This window comes from Schistocerca americana, chromosome 6 (genome assembly GCF_021461395.2).
Source record: "Schistocerca americana isolate TAMUIC-IGC-003095 chromosome 6, iqSchAmer2.1, whole genome shotgun sequence".
Classification (NCBI taxonomy): domain Eukaryota; kingdom Metazoa; phylum Arthropoda; class Insecta; order Orthoptera; family Acrididae; genus Schistocerca; species Schistocerca americana.
The window spans coordinates 79,148,571-79,172,128 of NC_060124.1; the positions used below are offsets into that span (position 1 = coordinate 79,148,571).

General features: G+C 40.1%; 1 protein-coding gene across 2 annotated transcripts in view; it reads left to right on the forward strand.

Annotated features, from left to right (window-relative positions):
* Positions 1-9,280: 9,280 nt before the first annotated feature.
* Positions 9,281-23,558, forward strand: part of LOC124619359 (DDB1- and CUL4-associated factor 8-like) — a 117,445-nt gene continuing 103,167 nt past the window's right edge. Inside the window, exons 1-3 of one of the 2 annotated variants that reach the window (XM_047145680.1) lie at positions 9,281-9,389; positions 9,605-9,800; positions 10,083-10,865. In XM_047145680.1, the coding sequence (XP_047001636.1) occupies positions 10,129-10,865 (737 nt within the window). In that variant the 5' untranslated portion in view covers positions 9,281-9,389; positions 9,605-9,800; positions 10,083-10,128. Of the gene's footprint in view, positions 9,522-9,604; positions 9,801-10,082; positions 10,866-23,558 lie in introns of both variants that reach the window. The other variant, XM_047145681.1, reaches the window with a different exon arrangement.

Sequence of the window (23,558 nt, forward strand, 5' to 3'; positions counted from 1 at the left end):
CAAAACCCTTTTGTGCACCCTAAAAAAAGTCTACTAGAAGAGTAGCAACCTCTGTTGTACACCTGATACATTTAGGGGGACCCTACAGTTCTCAACCTTATGGTGCAAGTCCTGAAAGTCCCAGCACAGCTTGTTACAGATCCTTCAAAGTCCTTCCACTTGACTCAGAACCAAGGGGCCATGATCAGTTCTGTGGACAATGCTGCAAATTGTGACCTTCATTGAAACTACGTGCACAAAGCCGGTCTTCTCAAACTTTTCTGCCAATCACTGGAATAATCCATGTATGACCTCAGAGCCTAGACAACAAGCATAATTTGTTCCAACATGGGCTGCAGTCTGCAGTTTGTTGCACCCTGTTCCCTCAATGGCTGCTAGAATAGTCTATCCACCATGTTGAATGAAGCCACCAGCCATACACACTGAGAGCACCTGGTGTACTTTATTGTCCTTTGCTGTAGGAGGTCCATTCAAAGAATTCAGGAATTTTGTCCAAAAAATTTTTCTACACTTGTGTTTTACTTACTGTGCTTGGTCTCCTTCAAAATACTCACCTCCACAGTTATACAGCCCTCTCAACACCATTTCCACTTCCAGGTGCAGTCTTGATATGCCTCTTGCTGGATTGTGCGAAGCGCCATCTGTAAATTTTCTTTTATCTCAGTTATTGATGCAAATCTGTCGTTTCAATGGGCTTTTCAACTTTGCAAATAAAATAGGCCCACAGGGGCCAGGTCAGGAGAGTACAGAGGATGAGGCAGGACTGTGATTTCGTTTTTTATGCAATAGTTACGCACCAACAGGGATGAATTTGGGGGTGCCTTATTGTGATGCAAAAACCATGAATTGTCTTGTCACATTTCAGGCCATTTCCCTCTCAGTGTTTCATGACATGATCCAACTGAAATGTTACATTCTTCTGTAATCTCTCAGACAGTCAGTCTTCTATTGACATGCGCGATTTCATTGATGTTCCTGACATGAGCATTGTTGGTATACAATGAATGGCATCCTGAATGAGGGCCACCTTTAATTTCCATATGAAGTATTTGTAACACCATGTATTGCTTAAATACTCATAACCAAAGGCTTCCTGTGTCATTTAGTGTGTCTCTGTAAAGGTTTTCTAGAGTTTCATTTAAAATTTCATGCAGACGCGTTGCTCCTCTAACTCTGCCATCTCGAAATTTGCAAACTGTGCAACGATCTGCTCAATACAGCACTGAATGTTTCTGAAATGAGGACATGAGCATTGTTGGTATACAATGAAGGGCATCCTGAACGAGGGTCATCTTTAATTTCCCTCTGGCCATTTTTAAACCGTGTGAAGCATTCGTAACACCGAGTATGGCTTATACACTCATCACTGCAAGCTTCCTGCACCATTTGGTGTGTATCTGTAATGGTTTTCTAGAGTTTCATTTAAAATTTCATGAAAACGCGTTGCTCCTCTTGCAAACTGTGCACCACAACGTTCTAGTCAATACAGCACTGAACAATAACTAATAGGTAATATTCTTCTCGGGTATGCAGCCGGATCATAACGTCTTCATGACACAATATTTCCGCGGTCCATCTGGCCGCCATCTTCAGGTGAGAGTGCTGGTGCATGAACTCGCCGGAACTGACTTCCTAGCGCAAGCTGCGGCCCCTATATAGGCCAGCAGAAGACCCACAACGCGTGCGCAAGAAGGTGCCGTAACTGCCTTCTAGCACAGTAAACATACCGCGCTGCCAGTGGTGGAAATAGGCAAAATCGAGATATCGCTGTCAAAAATTAAAAAAATTTTTTTTTATTCCGACGATCAAAACACAGACCATTGTTTTTTGATGTCAGATAACACCGGGTCCCAAGTCTTACTTAAAAGATAGCCCTTGTCTCTATTAAGAAGATTGTCAGATAAACGAATCTCTATGGATTCTTTTAAAACACAGTCCCAATAGTGAGATGCAGGGGCAACCATTTGTGTCCTGTCATAGAGCATTCTGTGTCCTTTGGTGAGACAGTGCTCTGCCACTGCAGACTTCTCAGGTTGAAGCAGCCGTGTGTGCCACTGATGCTCAACACATCGGTCCTGAATGGTCCGGATTGTCTGCCCAATATAAGCCTTCCCACAGTGGCAAGGGATCTTGTACACACCGGGCTTCCTCAAACCCAAGTCATCCTTTACAGAGCCAAGGAGCGCTCTAATCTTGGCTGGCGGACGAAAAATACTTTTTATATGGTATCTTTTCAGAATTCTTCCTATCTTCGAGGAAATGCTCCCAGCAAAAGGCAGAAAGGCCTCCGATTCGCAGGTATCTTCTGGTGGTTCAGGCGAAGGTCCATACTGGAAAGCACGACGGATCTGTTTATCTGTATAGCCATTCTGCTTGAACACAACCTTAAGATGGTCCAATTCTTGTGTCAAGCTTTCTCCATCTGAAATGGCATAAGCTCTTCTCGCCAACGTCCGCAGGACCTGGTGCTGCCGTGCCACCGAGATTATATGGTCTACCCAAGATTCATAAGAAAGGGGTCCCGCTTCGTCTGATCGTGAGTAATTTGGGTGCTCCTACCTACAATCTAGCCAAGTATTTAGCATCTGTTCTTGGCCCTCACGTCGGTAAATGCGAACATCACATTTCCAATTATATGGTGTTTATTCAGAGATTGAAGTCCTTGTCTCTTAGTCCCTCGGATTTACTTGTGAGCTTTGATGTCGTGTCGCTTTTTACCCGGGTTCCTCTGGAAGAATCCCTGCAATTAATTGGTGAGAAACTGGATGAGGAAACAACCAGGCTTTGTCGCCATGTGCTGACATCGACATACTTTTTATTTAATGACAAATATTTTGAACAGACTGACGGAGTGCCTATGGGGAGCCCATTGTCCCCAATAGTTGCCAATCTTTTTATGGAAGATTTTGAGGACATGGCGCTGAAGACGGCGTCCTTAAAACCAACTTGTTTTTGGAGGTACGTTGACGATACGTTTATGGTGTGGCCTCATGAGAGAGAAGCTCTTGACCGCCTCCTAGATCATTTTAATTCCCTGCATCCTAGCATCAAGTTTACCATGGAGGTGGAAAGAGATGGGAAGCTTCCGTTTCTGGATGTTCTGGTGTACAGAAACGATGATGGGACACTGGGACACAGTGTTTATCGAAAGCCTACGCACACGGACCGTTACCTGCATGCTTCTAGCTGTCATCCATCGTTCCAGCGTACGGGGGTCCTGCGGACGTTCGCGAGAAGAGCTTATGCCATTTCAGATGGAGAAAGCTTGACACAAGAATTGGACCATCTTAAGGTTGTGTTCAAGCAGAATGGCTATACAGATAAACAGATCCGTCGTGCTTTCCAGTATGGACCTTCGCCTGAACCACCAGAAGATACCTGCAAATCGGTGGCCTTTCTGCCTTTTGCTGGGAGCATTTCCTCGAAGATAGGAAGAATTCTGAAAAGATACCATATAAAAAGTATTTTTCGTCCGCCAGCCAAGATTAGAGCGCTCCTTGGCTCTGTAAAGGATGACTTGGGTTTGAGGAAGCCCGGTGTGTACAAGATCCCTTGCCACTGTGGGAAGGCTTATATTGGGCAGACAATCCGGACCATTCAGGACCGATGTGTTGAGCATCAGCGGCACACACGGCTGCTTCAACCTGAGAAGTCTGCAGTGGCAGAGCACTGTCTCACCGAAGGACACAGAATGCTCTATGACAAGACACAAATGGTTGCCCCTGCATCTCACTATTGGGACTGTGTTTTAAAAGAATCCATAGAGATTCGTTTATCTGACAATCTTCTTAATAGAGACAAGGGCTATCTTTTAAGTAAGACTTGGGACCCGGTGTTATCTGACATCAAAAAACAACGGTGTGTGTTTTGATCGTCGGAATAAAAAAAAAAATTTTTTTAATTTTTGACAGCGATATCTCGATTTTGCCTATTTCCACCACTGGCGGCGCGGTATGTTTACTGCGCTAGAAGGCAGTTATGGCACCTTCTTGCGCACGCGTTGTGGGTCTTCTGCTGGCCTATATAGGGGCCGCAGCTTGCGCTAGGAAGTCAGTTCCGGCGAGTTCGTGCACCAGCACTCTCACCTGAAGATGGCGGCCAGATGGACCGCGGAAATATTGTGTCATGAGGACGTTATGATCCAGCTGCATACCCGAGAAGAATATTATCAATTATTACGCTGGGAAAGCCTTCGTAGCCTCATCAATAACTAACAGACATACAGTACTGAAACTTCTGGCAGTTACACATTAAATACAGGTGTGTGCAGGTACGCCAGCCACATTTCACACCAAAACACCACTGGTACGAAATTAGAAATGTTCCAGAATTTTTTGAACAGACCTCGTATGTCTGAATTGCTGATGATTAATAGACCCCCTACCCTTTTGCATTTGCTTCCTTGTGATGATGGACACAAAAGATTTCCACAAAACAAGTGAAGTGAGTCTCACTGGCTCAATTTCAGTTCAGTGTAACATAGTACCTCAGGATGTTGTACCAATTCCCCAACTAACAAGTTTGAGGCACTGTCTTGTATTGAAGGATGGATGGAGACCACTAAGGACTCATCCTCAGTGGTCCCCATCCATCCTGCACAGGGCAGTTAGATCTAGCATTGAAATGCCACTCACAGTCAAGAGGACAAGTAATGACCGATCCCATACTTCCTGCAGAAAAGACATGGTCCACAGGAGAGGGTAGTATTTGAGGTACTTTTGGTACTGGTACCATAGGTACATGACTCTCAGGAGCTGCTCCAACGTACTGATTCACAGCAGCTGCCAATCATTTGACAGCACTCAGGGCGATTTCAGTTACTTACGAATGTAAACCAACTCATCCTTTGTTTGACAACAGCATTCACAGTGGGCCTGCATTTTGGCTTGTGTAATGTATTACAGGAGAGTGAACAAATAACATTAAACTAAGCCTGCTGATTATCTTAATCTGCTGAATTAAAAAATGCTAATTCCCTATACGAATTGGAGCAAATACACAGAGTGTGCTATTAACAATCAGAAAACCTGTGATAAAAATTACAAGTTTCCTTAAACTTTTTGAGGCTGGTTCTAGTTTTTAGCAAACTTGAAAATAGAGTTAATTTATGATAAATGTAAGTAGTATGCATGCCTCTTTAAGGGAAAACTAGAAATAAAACAATATGTTTGTTACAATATCTGTTACAGTGACTGGAGTAAAGATTTGACATTCTGCAGTGCGTTTTACAAAATATCTCATGTTTTCTGAATTTCAGTTAGGAGTAACCATAGAATTTCATTTAAATACATACGGGTGACATTACTGAACTTACACTGATAATGAAATCAATTTAGTGCATTCTCATAAGTTGACACATTTTTATTGTGAATAAATATAACCAAGTCAGAATATTCATTTGTAGTGGTTTTCTGACCATTAGTAAAAATGGTGGTAACAGTCTTAAGAAAGTGAGCTGTGGGATTCACTGTGAAGCTTATGACAAATGGTTTCACTGGGGTGAATGTAGTGGGGACAACAACGAAGACTCACAGAAGCCCACTCTTGGAGCTCCATGATGTGTGGTAGGGATGGAGAAGCATGAAGTAAGATAGTTGTAATGAGTATGAAGAACGGCAATGGGGAGGGAGATGGTTGGGAACTGGCAGCTGGTAGGCTGGTAGGAGGAAGACATTGTCTCATAGTTTTATTGTAAGTACAAGAAACAGATTCCAGCTGCCAGAGGAGCTTTAAGCCGGAGCAGAAGTACAAAATTTTCAGAACACTTTGCTCATAATAAAGAAAATGAGAAACATCAATACTGCTAGTTAGAAGAAAGTACTGCTGCAGGACCACAATATCAGGTCAACAGCTTTCTCAAGCCACATGCAGAGCTCAGTTAAGTAACAGAGGACTTAAGGCTTATGCATAAGGATTTAACTGAAGGTGATCAGGTAGTAATAGTTGGTGGGACAGGGAAGGGCTTGGGCAGAGTGAGGGTGTGTGTCATAGGTTGTGGTATGAACAAGACAGCCTCCTTAACTGGCATCACAAATGCGCACCTTTTTAAGCTGTTTCGGAACCATGATCAACCCCATCTCGGAGCACTGTATGACAAGTCAATATAGTATTGGTAATGGTGTCCATGACTGCCCGTCAGATAAATATTGCACTGATGCTGGCTGAGAGCATTGGGAGATCGGGCTCACTAGGTGTCTCCTGTACCTCAGTAGGGCTGGGAAGGGAAGGCTGGTAGAGTCAATTAGTAGGAACAGAGCAGATGGGGGATGGGGCTAAGCATGGTCAAATCCCTGTTGTCGAGGGTGGGAGAGCTAGGATTTTTTAAAAAGGGTCACAACAACACATCTCTCACTGTAAAAACGATCTCAATCAGTTTCAAGATTTCTGCAACAGCTACACAGCAGACAGAATTTACCACACTGGAAGTTGCACAAATATTACTTGAAGTTGGATTATAATCTTTGAACAGTGCAATGGTATGCCTTACAGAGCACAGACATAGAGAATTGAACTACAGAGTGAAGCGCTATCATCATGTAAAGGGCAAGTTGCTAAGTAGAATTCCCTTAAAGGGTGAGGGATCATGCATTTATATCAGAAATGAGAAACATTTTAAGGATAGGCAAGATTTGATCATGATAAGTGTAGATAAACATTTCGGAATGTCAGCTATTGAATTGACAAAGCTTCATATCTGTATGATCTTATAAACCCTGTTTTTCATTAAGGCAGGTCATTTACCCTTTAAAATGAAGAAAAATCTGCTTAGTGTCTGTGGGACATAGAAAAACTCAGAGAAATCCTGTTCCTTCAGATTGTTACTTATCCTACTAGAAATTTTATCCATAAAAAGCAAAATGCGCCATTTCCTTTTTGGTCTGTGCTGTTCCCTGGGTACAGCAGGGATCTCACTTGCTTCTTCAGTGTTTTTTAAATTTAAATTACTATCAGTAATGTTGGACTTAAGTTCATTGTTTGTAGCTATTTTTTTGATTGTGTTAAATTCCCAGTCGTCTTCTTGAGAAGTGGGGATGGAAGGCAGACTGTGGGTCAATGCGTCAATGCTGCATGTTTGTAAGTTATTGGGTGTAGAGATGAAGCTAGGATGAATGTGGTGGTAAATGAATCTTTCTAATAAATTTAAAATTTATAGCTGCTATTTTCCGCATGTAAGTTGAAGATAGAATAGTAATGGCAGAACTCCTTAACTTCATACTAGCTTTTATGGTAATATAACATAAACGGATAGATAAAAAGACTACTAACTAAAATGGCAGCAGGAGAAAACACATACAAAAGTTAGAAAACGTGCAAGCTCTTGAAGCCAGTGGCACATTCTTCTGGCAGAAGGGTCAAAGGGGAAGGAAGAGGGATGAAGGATAAGAACTGGTGAGATTTAGGAAATGGGCACAGTTATGGAAAAAGACACCAGAACCCCAGATCAAGGGTGGTGTACAGGACGGGTTCAGAAGAAAAGACGGAACCATAAATTTAAAATTTTTCGTAAACATTCCTTTACCAAGATGTTCGTCCCAGCTTCCTCTCTACACCCAATACCATACGAACATGCAGCGTTCCACCACATGATCCACCATCTCCTTTCCCTTCCCACATCTCAAGAAGACTTCATGTTGGTCTGCCACTGACTTGTATTTCCTAATAGCTTCTGGGGTTGTGTAGTGGAAATTTCCTGCATACAAAGAATATTATCAACATGTCTGTGTCAATACACTAAATGTTTTTCCAGTGGTTCTCTTCTAAGAAATTCAGATCGTATGCCAAAATTGTCAGTCGTTTCATAGGACGGATTGGGCTGTCTCTTCAGAGAACACCACAGAAACTGGAGACTAAAGAAGCCAGATTCATCCTCTGCTGAACACATTGATTGGATAAAAAAAGGAGGAGATTGTGTATCTCCATATTCACTACAACTATTCATTCCTACTAGATTTGTTGTAACTTTGACGATGGGTTAAGCTGATAATGGTTTTGAACCTTGGGGCCACCATTCATAAAAAGGTAACATTACAAAATCCATTAGGCCTAATGTAACCAATGTCGTGGTTCCTATGTACGTGGCTCTTCACCGGTTTGTGTTACACTAAATTTTGTTATGAGTTTGTACAATACAGATGTAAGTGTTCCACAATTGAAATAATCAGCCGAGGCATCTTTTAGTTTAACTTGAGAAGCAATAGATTGAGGGGGCTGATATATTCATCTTTGCTTGGATACTGTATCTGGAATCAGTTGTGAGGCTTCCACAAAACAAATACACATCATATGATATGAAATTAGACAGAAATGTGTTTTGATTACATTATTCATTATACAATGTTTCACCAGGAACCCATAGTTGTATCGGTTAAAATGTTTGTTTATTTTTACATGTCGCAGCAGTACCCCATGTGAGGAGGTGGTAGATGGACTGTTTTCAAAATTCATTTTCCCGCTAATATACATGTATAAAGTAATCTGGAAATCATTACCATAATTATCAGTATGAGTGGATTACAAATATGCAAATTTATTGTCAGTATACTTTACAGAAGTAGCCAGCAGTGGTGTATAACCTGACAAACACAATATAGGAGTTAATGTACTTATATTTGTGGTATGATCTTCACCAAGATTAATATGACACCCTTGTGATTGTAAATTTTCTTATTAGTATCCATGTGCCTTTTTCTTAAGTCCTTCAAAAATCGACTGCTTTTAAATTTATATTGAGCGATATCATAGAACCACGCACTCATTTCGATTGGAAGTTTCGAGCATTCATAAGGGAAAATCATCCATACTAAAAATAACATAAAAATGTACATATCGTATCTCCTGGTTTTGCTAATCCATATCATTCTTGCAAAATTTTGATAACTGCAACAATACGAAATTATCTATAAGGTAAATAATTGTATTTCGTTACAACTTAATGTTACTAAACTCAGCTCACAAGGGACTGTGGGATTTGTATTTATGCGTTGCCTTACTTTGATACTGTGTTCGAAGGCATAATTTCGTTACCAGTACTTATTGCAATAATTAATATTTCTCTAAATGATATTTTTGAAATACGGCAAGTAACTTTTCACGGTACTCTAGTCGTTAGCCCACTTTCGACAACGTTTATAAGTTCGCCAAGTTGTTATTAATTTATTTCCAGGAGGCACAGTGCTCAAGTGCTGTATGTGCCTGATTCGAATATCGCACTGCAACAATTGCGATTTCCAACTATCGAACTTTATAACGAAGCGACAATCGATAATTAACATTTAGAAACAGTTGACACACGTCATGGGTCGACGAAACAACACAGCCGCCGAGTCTACCGTGTGAGGAATAGCAGTTTTATGAATATTTGTTGTTCTACGGGTGAAAGAAACGTTGAGGTGATTTAACTAGCAGTACCAAGATGTAATAAGTAACACTTGATACGCAAATTCATAAACCCGTTGTACTTTTTTTGTAATCAATTGCAACAGTGGAGCCACCAAATGTTACAAGCTGTATTTCCGAAAGCAGTCGGTACAAAATCGAATGATCAATTACATGGACAGTCAGGTGTCTTCATTTGTGTATATCGAATTTTCATTTTCTTTCCTAGGACAAGAACACATCTGAAAATCGATCTCGATTAAATTAAGTTTGAGGTGGTATACAGAGGTGGCGTTGATCAGCTGCTGCGAAACGGCTGAAAGTCGAATATGGGAGAGACAGGATGAAGTGTAGTTTGTTTTCTGTTGCCAGTTTGGTAAAAATGCTCTCCATTGCCTGTAATAAGCAATGAAGTAACTACAGAGGTGAGTGTTATTTTTACGAAAACCGTTGCTTTCGATGTTGACGTACGGAAAGTTTCTATTTTGGGAATGTAGACATGTCTGACATAAGACGCAAAATATATTATTTCATCCTATTTTTTTTATTTCATTGTTTTGTGCCGGTGCAGCTTTTCCATTTATATTTTCTTTAGTAAGTCTTGTAAAGCACGAATATCATCTCATTTCCGATGACAACCACTGCAAACCATTTGTTCCTATCCTTAAAAAATAGGTTTTAATTCGGCAATTTTCGTTTCATTGTAGGTAGTCAGGTAACTGGTTGGACTACCTTTAATTTCGATAACGACGAATGATGGACCCCCATACTTCACAGGAAGGTATGGAAGTCGATGATAAAGATGCTGAACGTGAAATCACTACAAATTCCCCAGGAGACAGTCCTGAAAGCCCTCCACCCGCAGGCTCTGAATCAAATGAAACTTCGGCTAAAGCGAGAAGACACATGGAAAAAGATGATAGCGGAATTTCAGTCGAAAAATCCGAAAACAGTTCCGATGACAATGCATCTAATAAAGTGGAAGTGCAAAACAAAGAAGAAAATGAAGGTAATGGAGAAAAGAACGGCAATGGTGACGAAGACGACGATTCATCTGGCTTCCGTGGCTTCCCAGATTTTGACTATCCAGAGTTTCCAAAATTAAAGCCGAAATCAAAAACTCGATGCTACCGAAAGAGAAGTTCTCCGTTGAGTTCTGATGAAGAAACTTCCAACAATGCAACAGAAGAGGCTGTGAATGAAACCCCTGCTCGACCTAACGATGAGGAACAAGAACGAGAACGACCATTACCAGATGAAATTGATATAATTGATTTGGGAGCAGATGATTCTGTCCATTCTGAACCTCGAGAAGAACTGAGGCCACGCCGCCGCCGCTCAAGAAGCAGAAGTAACAGTGCAGGCTCTGTGCCAACTGATGGGCCTGATACTGATTCTAGTGAAGAGGAGGATGGTAAAGTGACACCGCCAGTACTCCACAAAACAAAACCAAAACACAGATGGTGTGTTACCAAGGAAGTTGTTGAAAGGTTAGTGTTTTAATTTGGAACTACTTTGTCCTATCTTAAATAAAGACATGTTTTAGTACAAATTTATTATATGAAGTAAGAGATATGTGCTACACACATACGTATTGTAAACATTGTCTGCATACAATTGCAATTAAACATTTGTGTAGGAAAAGACACTTACAACCTTAGTGAGATGTAAAGTAGCTTATCGATAGTATGAGAGATGCAGTGTGATTTTTGAAATGTATTCCAATAGGAAGTGAGCTTGTACTCAGTGCTTCAAAACGAGCAAAGCCACTGTCACTGATGCTGTTGATTACAAGTATCCTCCTCTTAAGTTGTAGGCTTGTTATCATATTTTTGATAATTCAGTCTCCAAAATAAGAACGCTAAAATCATAAATAGAAATATTTACCAAAAAAGTTAGAGAAAATGGGTGCTAGGTATACAAGGTGCCACAGGAGAAATTCAGTAATCAGCGACATGGCAGGACCGATCACTTTAAGCAAAAACACCTAGTAAATATGGATCTCAAATGTGTACCTTAAGAGTTATGAGCATTTGTTCATCAAAAGAGAGATATTTCTCAGCAATGATGATGGTCAAGTGCTCATAGCTCTGTAAGGTGTGTGTGTGTGTGTGTGTGTGTGTGTGTGTGTGTGTGTGTGTGTGTGTCTCGTGCCCCTGAATATTGACCATTTCTCCTGGGACACCATGTGCAATGAAGAGTAAAACTGGAAAGTTAAATCCTACCCCAGTGTTGGTAGGTATTGACACATACTGCTTGGTCATAGGTTTCCAGAAGTTTGTAGTGAAAACACTTGCAAATGTTTCTGAATGTTCTGTGCATGCAGAGAAAAGTGAAGCATTTCTGCTGACACAAAGGCATGGGAGGAAATCCACATAATATGAGATTTTTAAAGAGAGAAACATATTTGTTAGAAATTCAATTTTATTTGCATGCTGAACGGAAATACGGAAGCGTCCGATCCCTCCCGTCTGCTTTGACCCATGACATCACAAATATGGCGGAAAAATACAAACACACACACTTTCCACAAGAAGCTTAATGACACTAACGGGACAAGCGCGGAAAATGGGGTGTTTTGGGTGGGGGGTAAACTAAATATAAACAAATTTACACGCCTTGCGTAGCTACAACGTGTAAGTGAAGACAGCCATGCATGAATACCCACCCACCTCCCCAGGGGCCGTAACCCCCGCAACCCATAGAAGATAAAGATGCTTCAGTAGCTGATAAGTGTTTTTTGTCTTTTAAAAAAAAAAATCTCACGGGATAGAACGAACAGATCAGAAATATAAATATAATAAACTAAAACAGAAATAGGAGGAAACAGATAATTAAAATAAGTAATAAGTGTTTTTAGATTAAAAAAATAAAGCTCACGAGATAGAACGAACAGATCAGAGAAGTAAATAAAATAAGATAAAACAGAACTGGAGACAGCTACACTCAAACCAAACTCCGCGCCGTCGTGACGTCACACACAACACCCGTACGTCACGGGTCAAAGCCGATGCGTGGGATGGGACGCTTCTGTCGACCCTGCTGAACATGTACAGGGGCCTCACCAGGATTTTGTTTGAGTTGTTGAAATTATTGCAGTATGTTGATAACTGGTAAAGTGTTCTCAACATGGAGCAAGCATTAGGAGATAAAGAGCAGCTACTTAACAAAATTTGGGAAACAGCTTCTTCTAATTTAACAGCTTGTCTGTTATATTATTATGTTCATTTATAAGTACTAAGGTGATTATTAATCAGGGTACAGTATGTAGTAGTTTCTGGCAGTTGGGACTCTGTTGCCTCACTACGCATTTCTTGCATTCTTGGCCACATCATTGGTGAAGTACCTTAATTCAAGAGTCCTAAGACACTGATTAAATGTACATAATTTTAGGATTTTAATGTAATCTCGTAGAGCCCTCACTATATTTGGGTTAGATTGTGGGTAGATTATTTGCAGTTCTGCAAGATTTTCTTATCGCAAAACATTGGAGTAAGACTCAAACAATAGTGCAATTTTGTCTGTGTTTGTTGTGGAATCTAATGGGAATGCAAGAGAGCACATCAACAACTGATTGTAAATATCCAATAAGGTAGTAACAGGTCAATAACATATTTCATAGCAAAGAGCTGAAGCAATTGTATCAAGTGCTGATGCAAACAGTAGTTTTAAGTGCAAAAGTTCAAGTAACAACACAAATCCTATTTTGGTAAGTATAAAGCAGAAATTAGAATGCCAAGTGGTGAGACACAGTGGTCATTGGAAGCATCTGATTCTACCTGTCTGCTTTGACCAGTGACTTAAACGTGGTGTTTTGTGTGGTGCATTGTTTTTGAGTTGGTTCATGTTTGTAGATGTCATGTTGATGTGTAGAGTTTAACGTATGGTATTGGGTTAATTTGAGTTTTGGTTATTACTATGGTAGCATGGGTTCATTTGAGTCTGGGTAGTCTGTGCTGTAACATGGATTTCGAAGTGTTTACTTTGTTTTCAGTGAGTTACAATGGGTGTTTTCCTCCTCCTCCCTCCTCTTGTGTGTGTGTGTGTGTGTGTGTGTGTGTGTGTGTGTGTGTGTGTGTGTGTCGAACCTAGATGGTTTTGTCAGAAGCTTTTGTTGGTGAGTAATTCTTGTTTTGGGTTTTTGGTAATTTGGTTCCAGTGAGTTATGTAGGTGTGAATTTTTTTTCCCTTCTTTTTTACCAGTAAGCATCAGGAGCCGTGTTGGAGCTATATAGGTCAAGGGAAGTGTCGGGTCCCACTTTACAGAGTTTTAGGTGTTGGTTTTTTCATATTGTAGACTTTGGTTGAGGTATATATGTCAAAGGGAAATGTCCGATTCTGCTTTTCGGAATTGCGGATGTCAGTTTTTTGGTAATGTGGGCTTTGTTTGAGCGAGCAACCATGAGCGGCACGGCCACCAAAACAAAAAGTGATTAAGTTTTTTTAATTAAAAAAAAATCTCACGGGAGATAAGGAAAGGAGAGAACGAACTTTATTGTCTATAATAAATCATACAATCACCGTTGATCTTTATTTTACAATTGCCATTGCCGACTTTGGCCCATATAAACAGGTACTCATCAGCATTTAACTTCTTCTTCCTTCTCGCTGTCAAATCAAATGGCATGCTTATTTATTTAGTTTGTACCCACCCGAAGCCCCCTAGTTTTCACTGTTCTAGCGCTAGTTTCATTTCATTGTTGGAATGAAACATTCTTGTGTCATTTTTGTATGTTTTTGCATTTACTGGCATGTGTATGTAGTGATGACATTGTTACCACTTTTTATACACTGGAGTTAGGTGTTTCCACCATATTGGTGACATGGGTCAAAGCAGACAGATGGAATCCGACACTTCCCTAATGCCAGATGAAGGTAATCTCTGATGACTGACACTTCTGAATCATTGCTTGAACAGTTCAGTGAATTTTCTCATGATTTTACATTTGTTGGCCTTAAGACCTCAGGCTGCTAGAGATTTGTCTGTCACTATAGCCTTTCCAAGAAAACGGCAAAACAAATATCAAAGGGGTGGGGACGAGAGTGTAAAGTAACGTGTCGTGACAAAATACAACCACTGATAATCTGTGAAGAATGTAAAGTGGTCAATATCTTCACTCAAAATAGTTTGCCTCTTTTTTACTTCCATTGGCTATCTGAAACAATGCTCACAGTGTCTGTGTGAAACTGACGTGTTCATGTTATGAGGGCATTAGATGTGATGCAGATGAGTACAAAATATACACACATGAGAATTGCAACATCATTTATTCTGCATGTGACCAAAATCACTAATTAGATAATATTAGGCACATGACAAATCACAAGGATTAGGTAATTTACAGAGTTGAAAATGATCCCTGTCTGGAGAATGCAGAGTGGTATTTTGCCCACATATGCTGCAATCAAAGGGTCTAAATGTTGTGGCGTGGAATCAGAGAACCTGGATGTTATATTGGGCAATCTGCGTACCTTTGTTTTGTACTCAAATCCACAGAGCATTAATAGTAGTTACTTGAAGGCTGCATAAAACAAGTTCACATATTTTCAGTGGATGTGTTGGGTGTACTTGCAGGCCTGGTAAGAAGCGGCACCTGTGGTTCTTCAAATGGAGCTCACATAAAACCAATTCAAGAACAATTTTCCACAAAAGTGACTTATAATTTGGTGTCCCCTTATTGCCGGCCGCGGTGGTCTCGCGGTTCTAGGCGCGCAGTCCGGAACCGTGCGGCTGCTACGGTCGCAGGTTCAAATCCTGCCTCGGGCATGGATGTGTGTGATGTCCTTAGGTTAGTTACGTTTAAGTAGTTCTAAGTTCTAGGGGACTGATGACCACAGCAGTTGAGTCCCATAGTGCTCAGAGCCATTTGAACCATTTTGTCCCCTTATTCTCTCATGCTCTTGGAAGAGCAGTTGAATGGAATGGACAGTGTCTTGAAAGGAGGATATAAGATGAACATTAACAAAAGCAAAACAAGGATAATGGAATGTAGTCTAATTAAGTCGGGTGATGCTGAGGGAATTAGATTAGGAAATGAGGCACTTAAAGTAGTAAAGGAGTTTTGCTATTTGGGGAGCAAAATAACTGATGATGGTCGAAGTAGAGAGGATATAAAATGTAGGCTGGCAATGGCAAGGAAAGCGTTTCTGAAGACGAGAAATTTGTTAACATCCAGTATTGATTTAAGTGCCAGGAAGTCATTTCTGAAAGTATTCGTTTGGAGTGTAGCCATGTATGGAAGTGAAACATGGACGATAAATAGTTTGGACAAGGAGAGAATAGAAGCTTTCGAGGTGTGGTGCTACAGAAGAATGCTGAAGATTAGATGGGTAGATCACATAACTAATGAGGAAGTATTGAATAGGATTGAGGAGAAGAGAAGTTTGTGGCACAACTTGACCAGAAGAAGGGATCGGTTGATAGGACATGTTTTGAGGCATCAAGGGATCACCAATTTAGTATTGGAGGGCAGCGTGGAGGGTAAAAATCGTAGAGGGAGGCCAAGAGATGAATACACTAAGCAGATTCAGAAGGGTGTAGGTTGCAGTATATACTGGGAGATGAAGAAGCTTGCACAGGATAGAGTAGCATGGAGAGCTGCATCAAACCAGTCTCAGGACTGAAGACCACAACAACAACAACAACATTCTCTCATCCATTTTCACCTGTGTCAGTTTTTGCCACTAGTTGTGATATGTACTGCATACAGATCTTGCACTTGGGTGCTTCTCTCAGCATAGTGCCCCAAGTGGCTGCTACTGGTTGTGATGCATCCTGTGTAGAATTCTTAGTTGTGGTGCTCCTCTCAGCTTGGTGCCACAAGAGCCCTGGGCATAAACATTTCTCACTATTGTATATGATCTTGTTTGTGTAATATGTAATGACCTGTTATCATGTATTCAAGAATCAGATATAGTTTTCTGTGCTGGTGATGCAAGAATTATAATCAAACCTAGTGGAGAGACTTCAACACTTAAAAATGAGAATAAAATTTTCTGTAAAATTAATAACTAGTTTTCGGCTAATGCACTGTAACTGAACTTGTTAAAACAATTATATGGAGTAGTTTAGTGCTGTGCAAGACTTGATCACACCATTAGAAATAATGTATGGAAAATTCTAAATTCTCAGGTGTTTATATTAATAAGAACCTGAACTACTCACATTTTACAAATAGTCTTAAATGTTTACACTGTCAAACTTTTTTATGATGGATACCAATAGACTGTGGAGATGAAAATGTGAAAAAGTTGGCTTACTTTTGCCAATTTCATTCATTTATAGCTTATGTCATACTCTGGGCAACTCCTCATTGAGGAAGAAAGAGCTTGCTGGACAGAAGCATGTAATAAGTATAATATGTGATATCCAATCCAGAACCTCTTGTAGTAGTTCTTTAAACTGTAGAAAAGACTGTGATACTCACATAGTATGTGTACTCCCTTAAGAGGTTTGTTGTCAACAATTAGTCACAATTTGAAAACAATAGTAACATTTATAATTACGAGACTGGAAGGAGAAATACACTATCCATTTCCTCTCTCTCATCCAAAATGTACTGGTTGCTGTTCACATTATGTTCAATACAAAAGATTCAAGGTGGTATCCTATATTAGTGGACCTAACTTGGCTCTTTTAATTATGTTCTGTATAATCAGGCTGTCAAATCGTAACAACTCCTAACAATAAGTGACTCTCAGTATGACAGGCTAAAACAAGACTCCTCTGAAAATGCTAAATTTTGCAGCTCAGCATATGAGTGTGTTGCATGGTATTTCAGTATGAGGCATTTTATATATATATATATATATATATATATATATATATATATATATATATATATATATATATATAAAAAAAGAAAGATGATGAAACTTACCAAACAAAAGCGCTGGCAGGTCGATAGACACACAAACAAACACAAACATACACACAAAATTCTAGCTTTCGCAACCAATGGTTGCCTCGTCAGGAAAGAGGGAAGGAGAAGGAAAGACAAAAGGATATGGGTTTTAAGGGAGAGGGTAAGGAGTCATTCATGTCTGCTTGTGTCTGTGTATGTGTGGATGGATATGTGTGTGTGTGCGAGTGTATACCTGTCCTTTTTTCCCCCTAAGGTAAGTCTTTCCGCTCCCGGGATTGGAATGACTCCTTACCCTCTCCCTTAAAACCCATATCCTTTTGTCTTTCCTTCTCCTTCCCTCTTTCCTGACGAGGCAACCATTGGTTGCGAAAGCTAGAATTTTGTGTGTATGTTTGTGTTTGTTTGTGTGTCTATCGACCTGCCAGCGCTTTTGTTTGGTAAGTTTCATCATCTTTCTTTTTAGACATATTTTTCCCACGTGGAATGTTTCCCTCTATTATATATATATATATATATATATATATATATATATATATATATATATAGAGAGGCAGTATTAACCCACATAATGGAATGTGTGCTTGTCAAAAGTTCATTGTGCACCAGTGGATTTCAAAACATTAGTGCACAGAAGTTGATTGCTATTGCAGTGCTCCATCATTAAGCTAACACTATGGACATTGCAGTACTGTGTATTACACCACTGCAGAGGAGATGGCAGTCATTTTATGTTGTGGTCACATTTTGTGATACAGCATACTATATTTTGACTGAGTCAGTTTCATACGGATTGTGAGAACATTGATTCAGCAAGGTATACTAACACTGGCTTGTTTCAATTTTCATGACACTTGACTGAGTGAATTTAATGTAGCTAATTTTTCCAATTAAGAGCTGTAATGTTGCTCTCAAGTCTTAAAAACTACTTGCTGGAGCAGTTTCATTACATATTTTGAGAGTTATATTCATAATTTTACAGTTTTTCTTTATATTACAATTGCCACAAACGTGTGTAATTTTGCAACACCATAGCTTGCTCACATACAGAATGAGGACATTTGAAGTCTGAATAGAACTGCGCCTGACATATGGCTCATATAATGGTGTCAACAAAAGGATGAAATTTCTGCATTCTCCAATTGCTTATAAAGCTTGATTTTAATTTTGATTTAATCGAGTATCCGGAATAGCGCCAACAGATCAAAGTAGTGGCTCCCTTGACTCTGAAGCTACTTTGATAGATCATTTCCGTAGTCACATATTGCATGAAATCAAAAGAGAAAGAAAGATGAAATGCTCGCTGTGTCTGTCAGACTTAATGGACCACACATGTCTTTTGGTACATGCCTAATGGCAGTCACCTCATCGAACATATCCATTTGTGTATTGGTGCAGGTTTGGCAAATGTGGGTCCCTTGTCTGCATGCTAGCGAGTGGAGTCATCTTTAACCATAATCTGTGCAAATTGTACAGCAATCATTGTGCAGGAGATGGTGGAATATAGTGTATCACTGGAAATGGGGTTAACTGCCCAGATTTTGCAGCATGTTCTAATGTTAAAAAAATCCAACACGAGGTATGCCAAAGGCTGTTGGGATGGATCTTAGTTACTTTCCTTGCAACCTCTGGGGCACGTATCACAGCTCAATTCCGTACCTGCATCTGAGACTCGCATAGAGTGCACTAGGTCTAGTCATTTGCAAAGATATTAGTGGGTCACTGAGTAGTACTAACATCCAGTCTAACAACAAGTCTTCAGTTCAGACAAGAACACATGCCAACAAAAATCAGACAGGATAAGATTAATAGAATGCACATAAATTAAAAACACTTTTTAGTTAAAAGGAGAAAATACTCTAAAAAACTGTCAGTTCTCTCCCTGCAGAAAGCATTGTATGGGATACCAAAAATGCTTTAAGATGGCGAAACTCCTTTGACATGGGACTCAGTTATAGGAACAGTCGCATCACAGCAGGCTATTGCTGCAGAATGCATAATGACTGGGGACAAGAAGCACCCAACATCCTAGGTTTTAGCAAAGGGGTTACTGACTTATTGCATGTTAGTGGATTTACATTAAATGAAGTGTTGTAGGCTGATGGTGTGACTGATGTACTTCAAATTAGAAAAGGTCAGCGGCTAACAGCAGAAGACAGTGGCATTTGTGTTGACTTTCAGCAGTCATGCTCTTCTGAAATACATTGAATGTATTTAACTTTGAATTTTGATTTTTCCACTACAAATTGTTGGCGAAATATTTTGTTTCTGTAGGTTTCTTGCTTTCATTGGCTACTGTGGACTGAAAGTTTGGAATGATGTTTAATATTTGTGATTTTCTGTGTAAATGGACTGCAAGAACGGAGCTACACACACACACACACACACACACACACACACACACACACCACGAATAAATGGCGTAACACGGGGGGGAAACCCATGCTTGAAAATGGGAATCATTTCCTGAAATGTGTGCAAAATATAAATAAAAAGAAAAGTTACTGGTAGCAGAAAGTTATTTTATGAATAAACTCAAAAGTATTTTAAATGGCAGTTTTTGGGCACACTAGGCTAACATGCAAGGGCCAAGCAACACTTTCGTGATAGATACCTGTTAATCTGACAGACTACATACATCTGTGCCATTGTGTGTTAATTGTGTTACAACCATGCTGTCCAGTCATAAATGTCCCATTTGCTTGGAGGAAAGGATGATCCTGGAGATTAAAGTGACCAAATGGATACTACATAGTGAAGAGAAAAAGACACACAAAGCACATGAGCTACCACTATTTCAACATCATTTTCATCTACATTGAAGAAACAAATGTAAAAAAACCATGATAACACAGACAGATACAAGAAAAGAGTGGATTGAATATTAAAATTTTGTATCTTCATGCGTGTGGGTGACATCTGAGTAATACATGCTGAAAGGGTTATGCACACAATGAGTTATACCTGCCTTTGATAATACAGACATTATCTGGTTTAGAGCTTATCATAGCTACTCAATACTGCTCTGCTGATGCTTGTATCCAACCTAGATCGACATTTCACTGCTGACGTCTGCACTGTGCTGCATAATTGATAATCTAATCCTGGTGGATTTGGGTATATAATAGACTTTCTGATAGAAACAACATTTAATAGGAATATGCTTTGTTGTAGGAAACACTACTTGTAGTCACAGTGTACTAGTACCTTTACATCAGTGGGGTAATTTATTTGTATTTTGTCCTTCCTATTGTGGTGAATTGTAGGTGTTGGAGAAGTTCTTTCTGGTGCGTTTCAGGAGAATGGTGTCCCTTAAGGAAGAACGGTGTCCCTCTTCACCATTGCCAGTAGCAGTATAACATCCACAGTAAGCAGTCCTTTGCAGTGCTCCATGTTTGCGAATAATTTTGCAATTTTCTGTTTGTCCTCCTATTCTGTCATTAGCATTTCACCAGTTGCCAAGACCTCATTTCATTTGATTCAAAGTTTTCATGGTTACTTCATCTAAGGGACGTGAAGGCACACAACATCTTGAAGTGCATTAGCCACAGGTCTTGAGAAAAGACAGGGTGTGAGTGCTTCAGTTTTCTAAAGATTTTGTGTGGTCCTAGCTAGGTTTTCGGTGAATTGTTTGTGGATCAGCAAGGCTTGTGTACCTAAAGACCAGCAACATTATGCACAATGGATGGACTAAGCTTTTTGCACATGTCCTCAGGACCCACCCCCATTTCCAGACTGTGTGCAGTGGCTGGAGAGCTGTCACTTGCCATTTGGCAACATCTCCTCAAGGTGTTTGAGGCAAGTAGATGCTATGCTGTTCCAAAGCTGTTGGTAAACCAAATCATTACAGTCCCTGTAATAGAACAGATTTTAATGAATTGCTCACATGCAACAAGTCTTCCTGGGGTCTGTTGTAAACTCAACCAAGTGGCAACTGGTCTAGGGTAAATGCATACCCAAACCTGAAGTTGAAGGCAAATTCTGGTCAGTTTGTAGAGTGCTCTTTGTGTAGGGGTATTGCAATCTTGGATATGTTTTTAAGTCGGTGCTTTATAAAACTTTTAATGAGCACCACAACTGTATGGCAGTATTTGTATATGGGGATGGCAGAAAGAAGGGGGACCCTTGATGGTATTTGATTGGTGTGTCAAAGATCCTATAATGAGTTTGCTGTATATTACGCAGAGCTAAATGTGGCTTGAAAGCAGCTGAGCTGGATACAGATTTATGATGAGAAATGTTTCATTTGCTTAGACTTCCTTGAGTGCTCATAAATTAATAAACAACATGCAACTAGCAGTTAAAATAGTCTAAAACCTCCCAGACAATGTACTTGGCAAACAAAGTTTATGGAAGGTGTCATTTTTGTTATTGCCAGAGTACACAAAAATATGGCAATGAATTGATAGATCTGACAGCCAGGAAGCATGTACCAAAAATCCGATGGCTGTGCGTGTCGTCATCCTACATACCATCACTTCGCTGTTGAGGTATAGAGTTTTGTGTTGGTGGGATGGAACGTGGCCAGGAGTGACGGGCAAGAAGCTGCAGCTGGTGAAGCAAACTGGTCGGCTGCAGTGTTACTCCTCTTGGGGTGGTGGTGGTAGTGGTGGTGGTCATCTTCTCAGTCATCTATGGCAAGGATACTGTCAGAGGATGCTTGCTTTGACAAGAGGACCCTCCAGTGTGTGATGCTTGTGATGTTATGGATTTCACCACATTGTGTTTAATATTCAGAGACGAAAACAGAAGCTTGTTTGCAGATCTGAATTGTTTTTCAGCAGATGATGTGATGATAAGAATGTGGTAAATCTTTTATGATATTTTGGTATGTCACACTTGTCTTCTAAACAGTAAGGATGACGGTTTTAATGTGTCAGGGTGGTTGGCTGATCCAGTCTTCTTGTAAGTAATCCACTTACTTCATATTTATTCTGTTATTCTGTCCATGTTTTAAGAAGCTTTTATGACAGTGACAGTTTCACAGTTTGAGTGATAGTGTGGAAGTAAATGAGATTGAGGAGTGGGTAGAAATTTTTCAGTAGAGTTTGACTTTTACAATCTTTTAAATTTTTGTATAACAAACTTCAACAACTTTTGTTTTAAACTGTTGTACAAAGGCCACTAATAATCTTGCAATTGAATGCCAAAAGTTCTCAAACATGCACAAAAGTCGTGTACAGTATTACAGTCGCTTCACACGAATTGACATGTGAGTGGATGGGAACAGGTTGACCAGTATAATCTTACACTTTTGTGCTCCAAACCCAAAAACCACAATGCCTTGATTTAGAAATACCAAAGAAGACCTGCAACCACTAAAAAATCATATCCAAAGCCGTGTATGATAGGGATCTCTTCTGCAAGAAGATAGTGACAAACGGGTTACACTGAGGCAAACAACAAAAAGAAGGCATGGTGCTCCTTGGATGGAAGTGTGTAAGAAAGCCCTCTCACGAAGAATGAAGGAAATCTTGACTTCAAAGAAGGCACAGTTCCTACCAAATGTAACTAGAGTTAACATTCCCAGAATGAGATTTTCACTCTGCATCAGCACACACTCCGCTGCAATATCCTTTCTTTCAGGAGGGCTAGTTCTGCAAGGTTCGCAGGAGAGCTTCTGTAAAGTTTGGAAGGTAGGAGTCGAGGTACTGGCAGAAGTAAAGCTGTGAAGATGGGGCACGAGTTGTGCATGGGTAGCTCAATTGGTAGAGCACTTGCCTGCGAAAGGCAAAGGTCCGGAGTTTGAGTCTCGGTCCAGCACATAGTTTTAATCTGCCAGGAAACTAGAATTAACACTGTTGTACAAGGAGACAATAGAATAAAAATTATAATTGTGGCAGTTGCAGTGTCCATGTATCAGCTGTTATTATTTGGCAGTGTAATTTCTCTCTGCACCTAGAGTGTCCATTGATTTGAAACTTTCTGGCAGACTAAATCCATGCACTGGACTGGAACCTGAACCTGGGACCTTTGCCTTTTGCAGGTAAGTGCTCCACCAACTGAGCTATCCAAGCATGACTTGTGACCTACGCTCACAGCTCTGACCCCAACAAAGTATGCGTGAGAACTTATTTGAAATTTGGAAGCCAGTAGACGAGGTGCTGGTAGAAGTGATTCTGTGAGGGTGAGTTGTTCTTGGAGAGCTGAGTTGATATAGCATTTGCCCGCAAAAGGCAGAGGTCCCAGTGTAGAGTCCTGGTCTGGCAATCAGTTTGAATGTACAGGAAATTTGTCATTATCATTCACATATTTGATGTTAATTCATGAAGTATTTGCATGTTCTATGGATCACATTTACATGAACACTTTGAGATATAA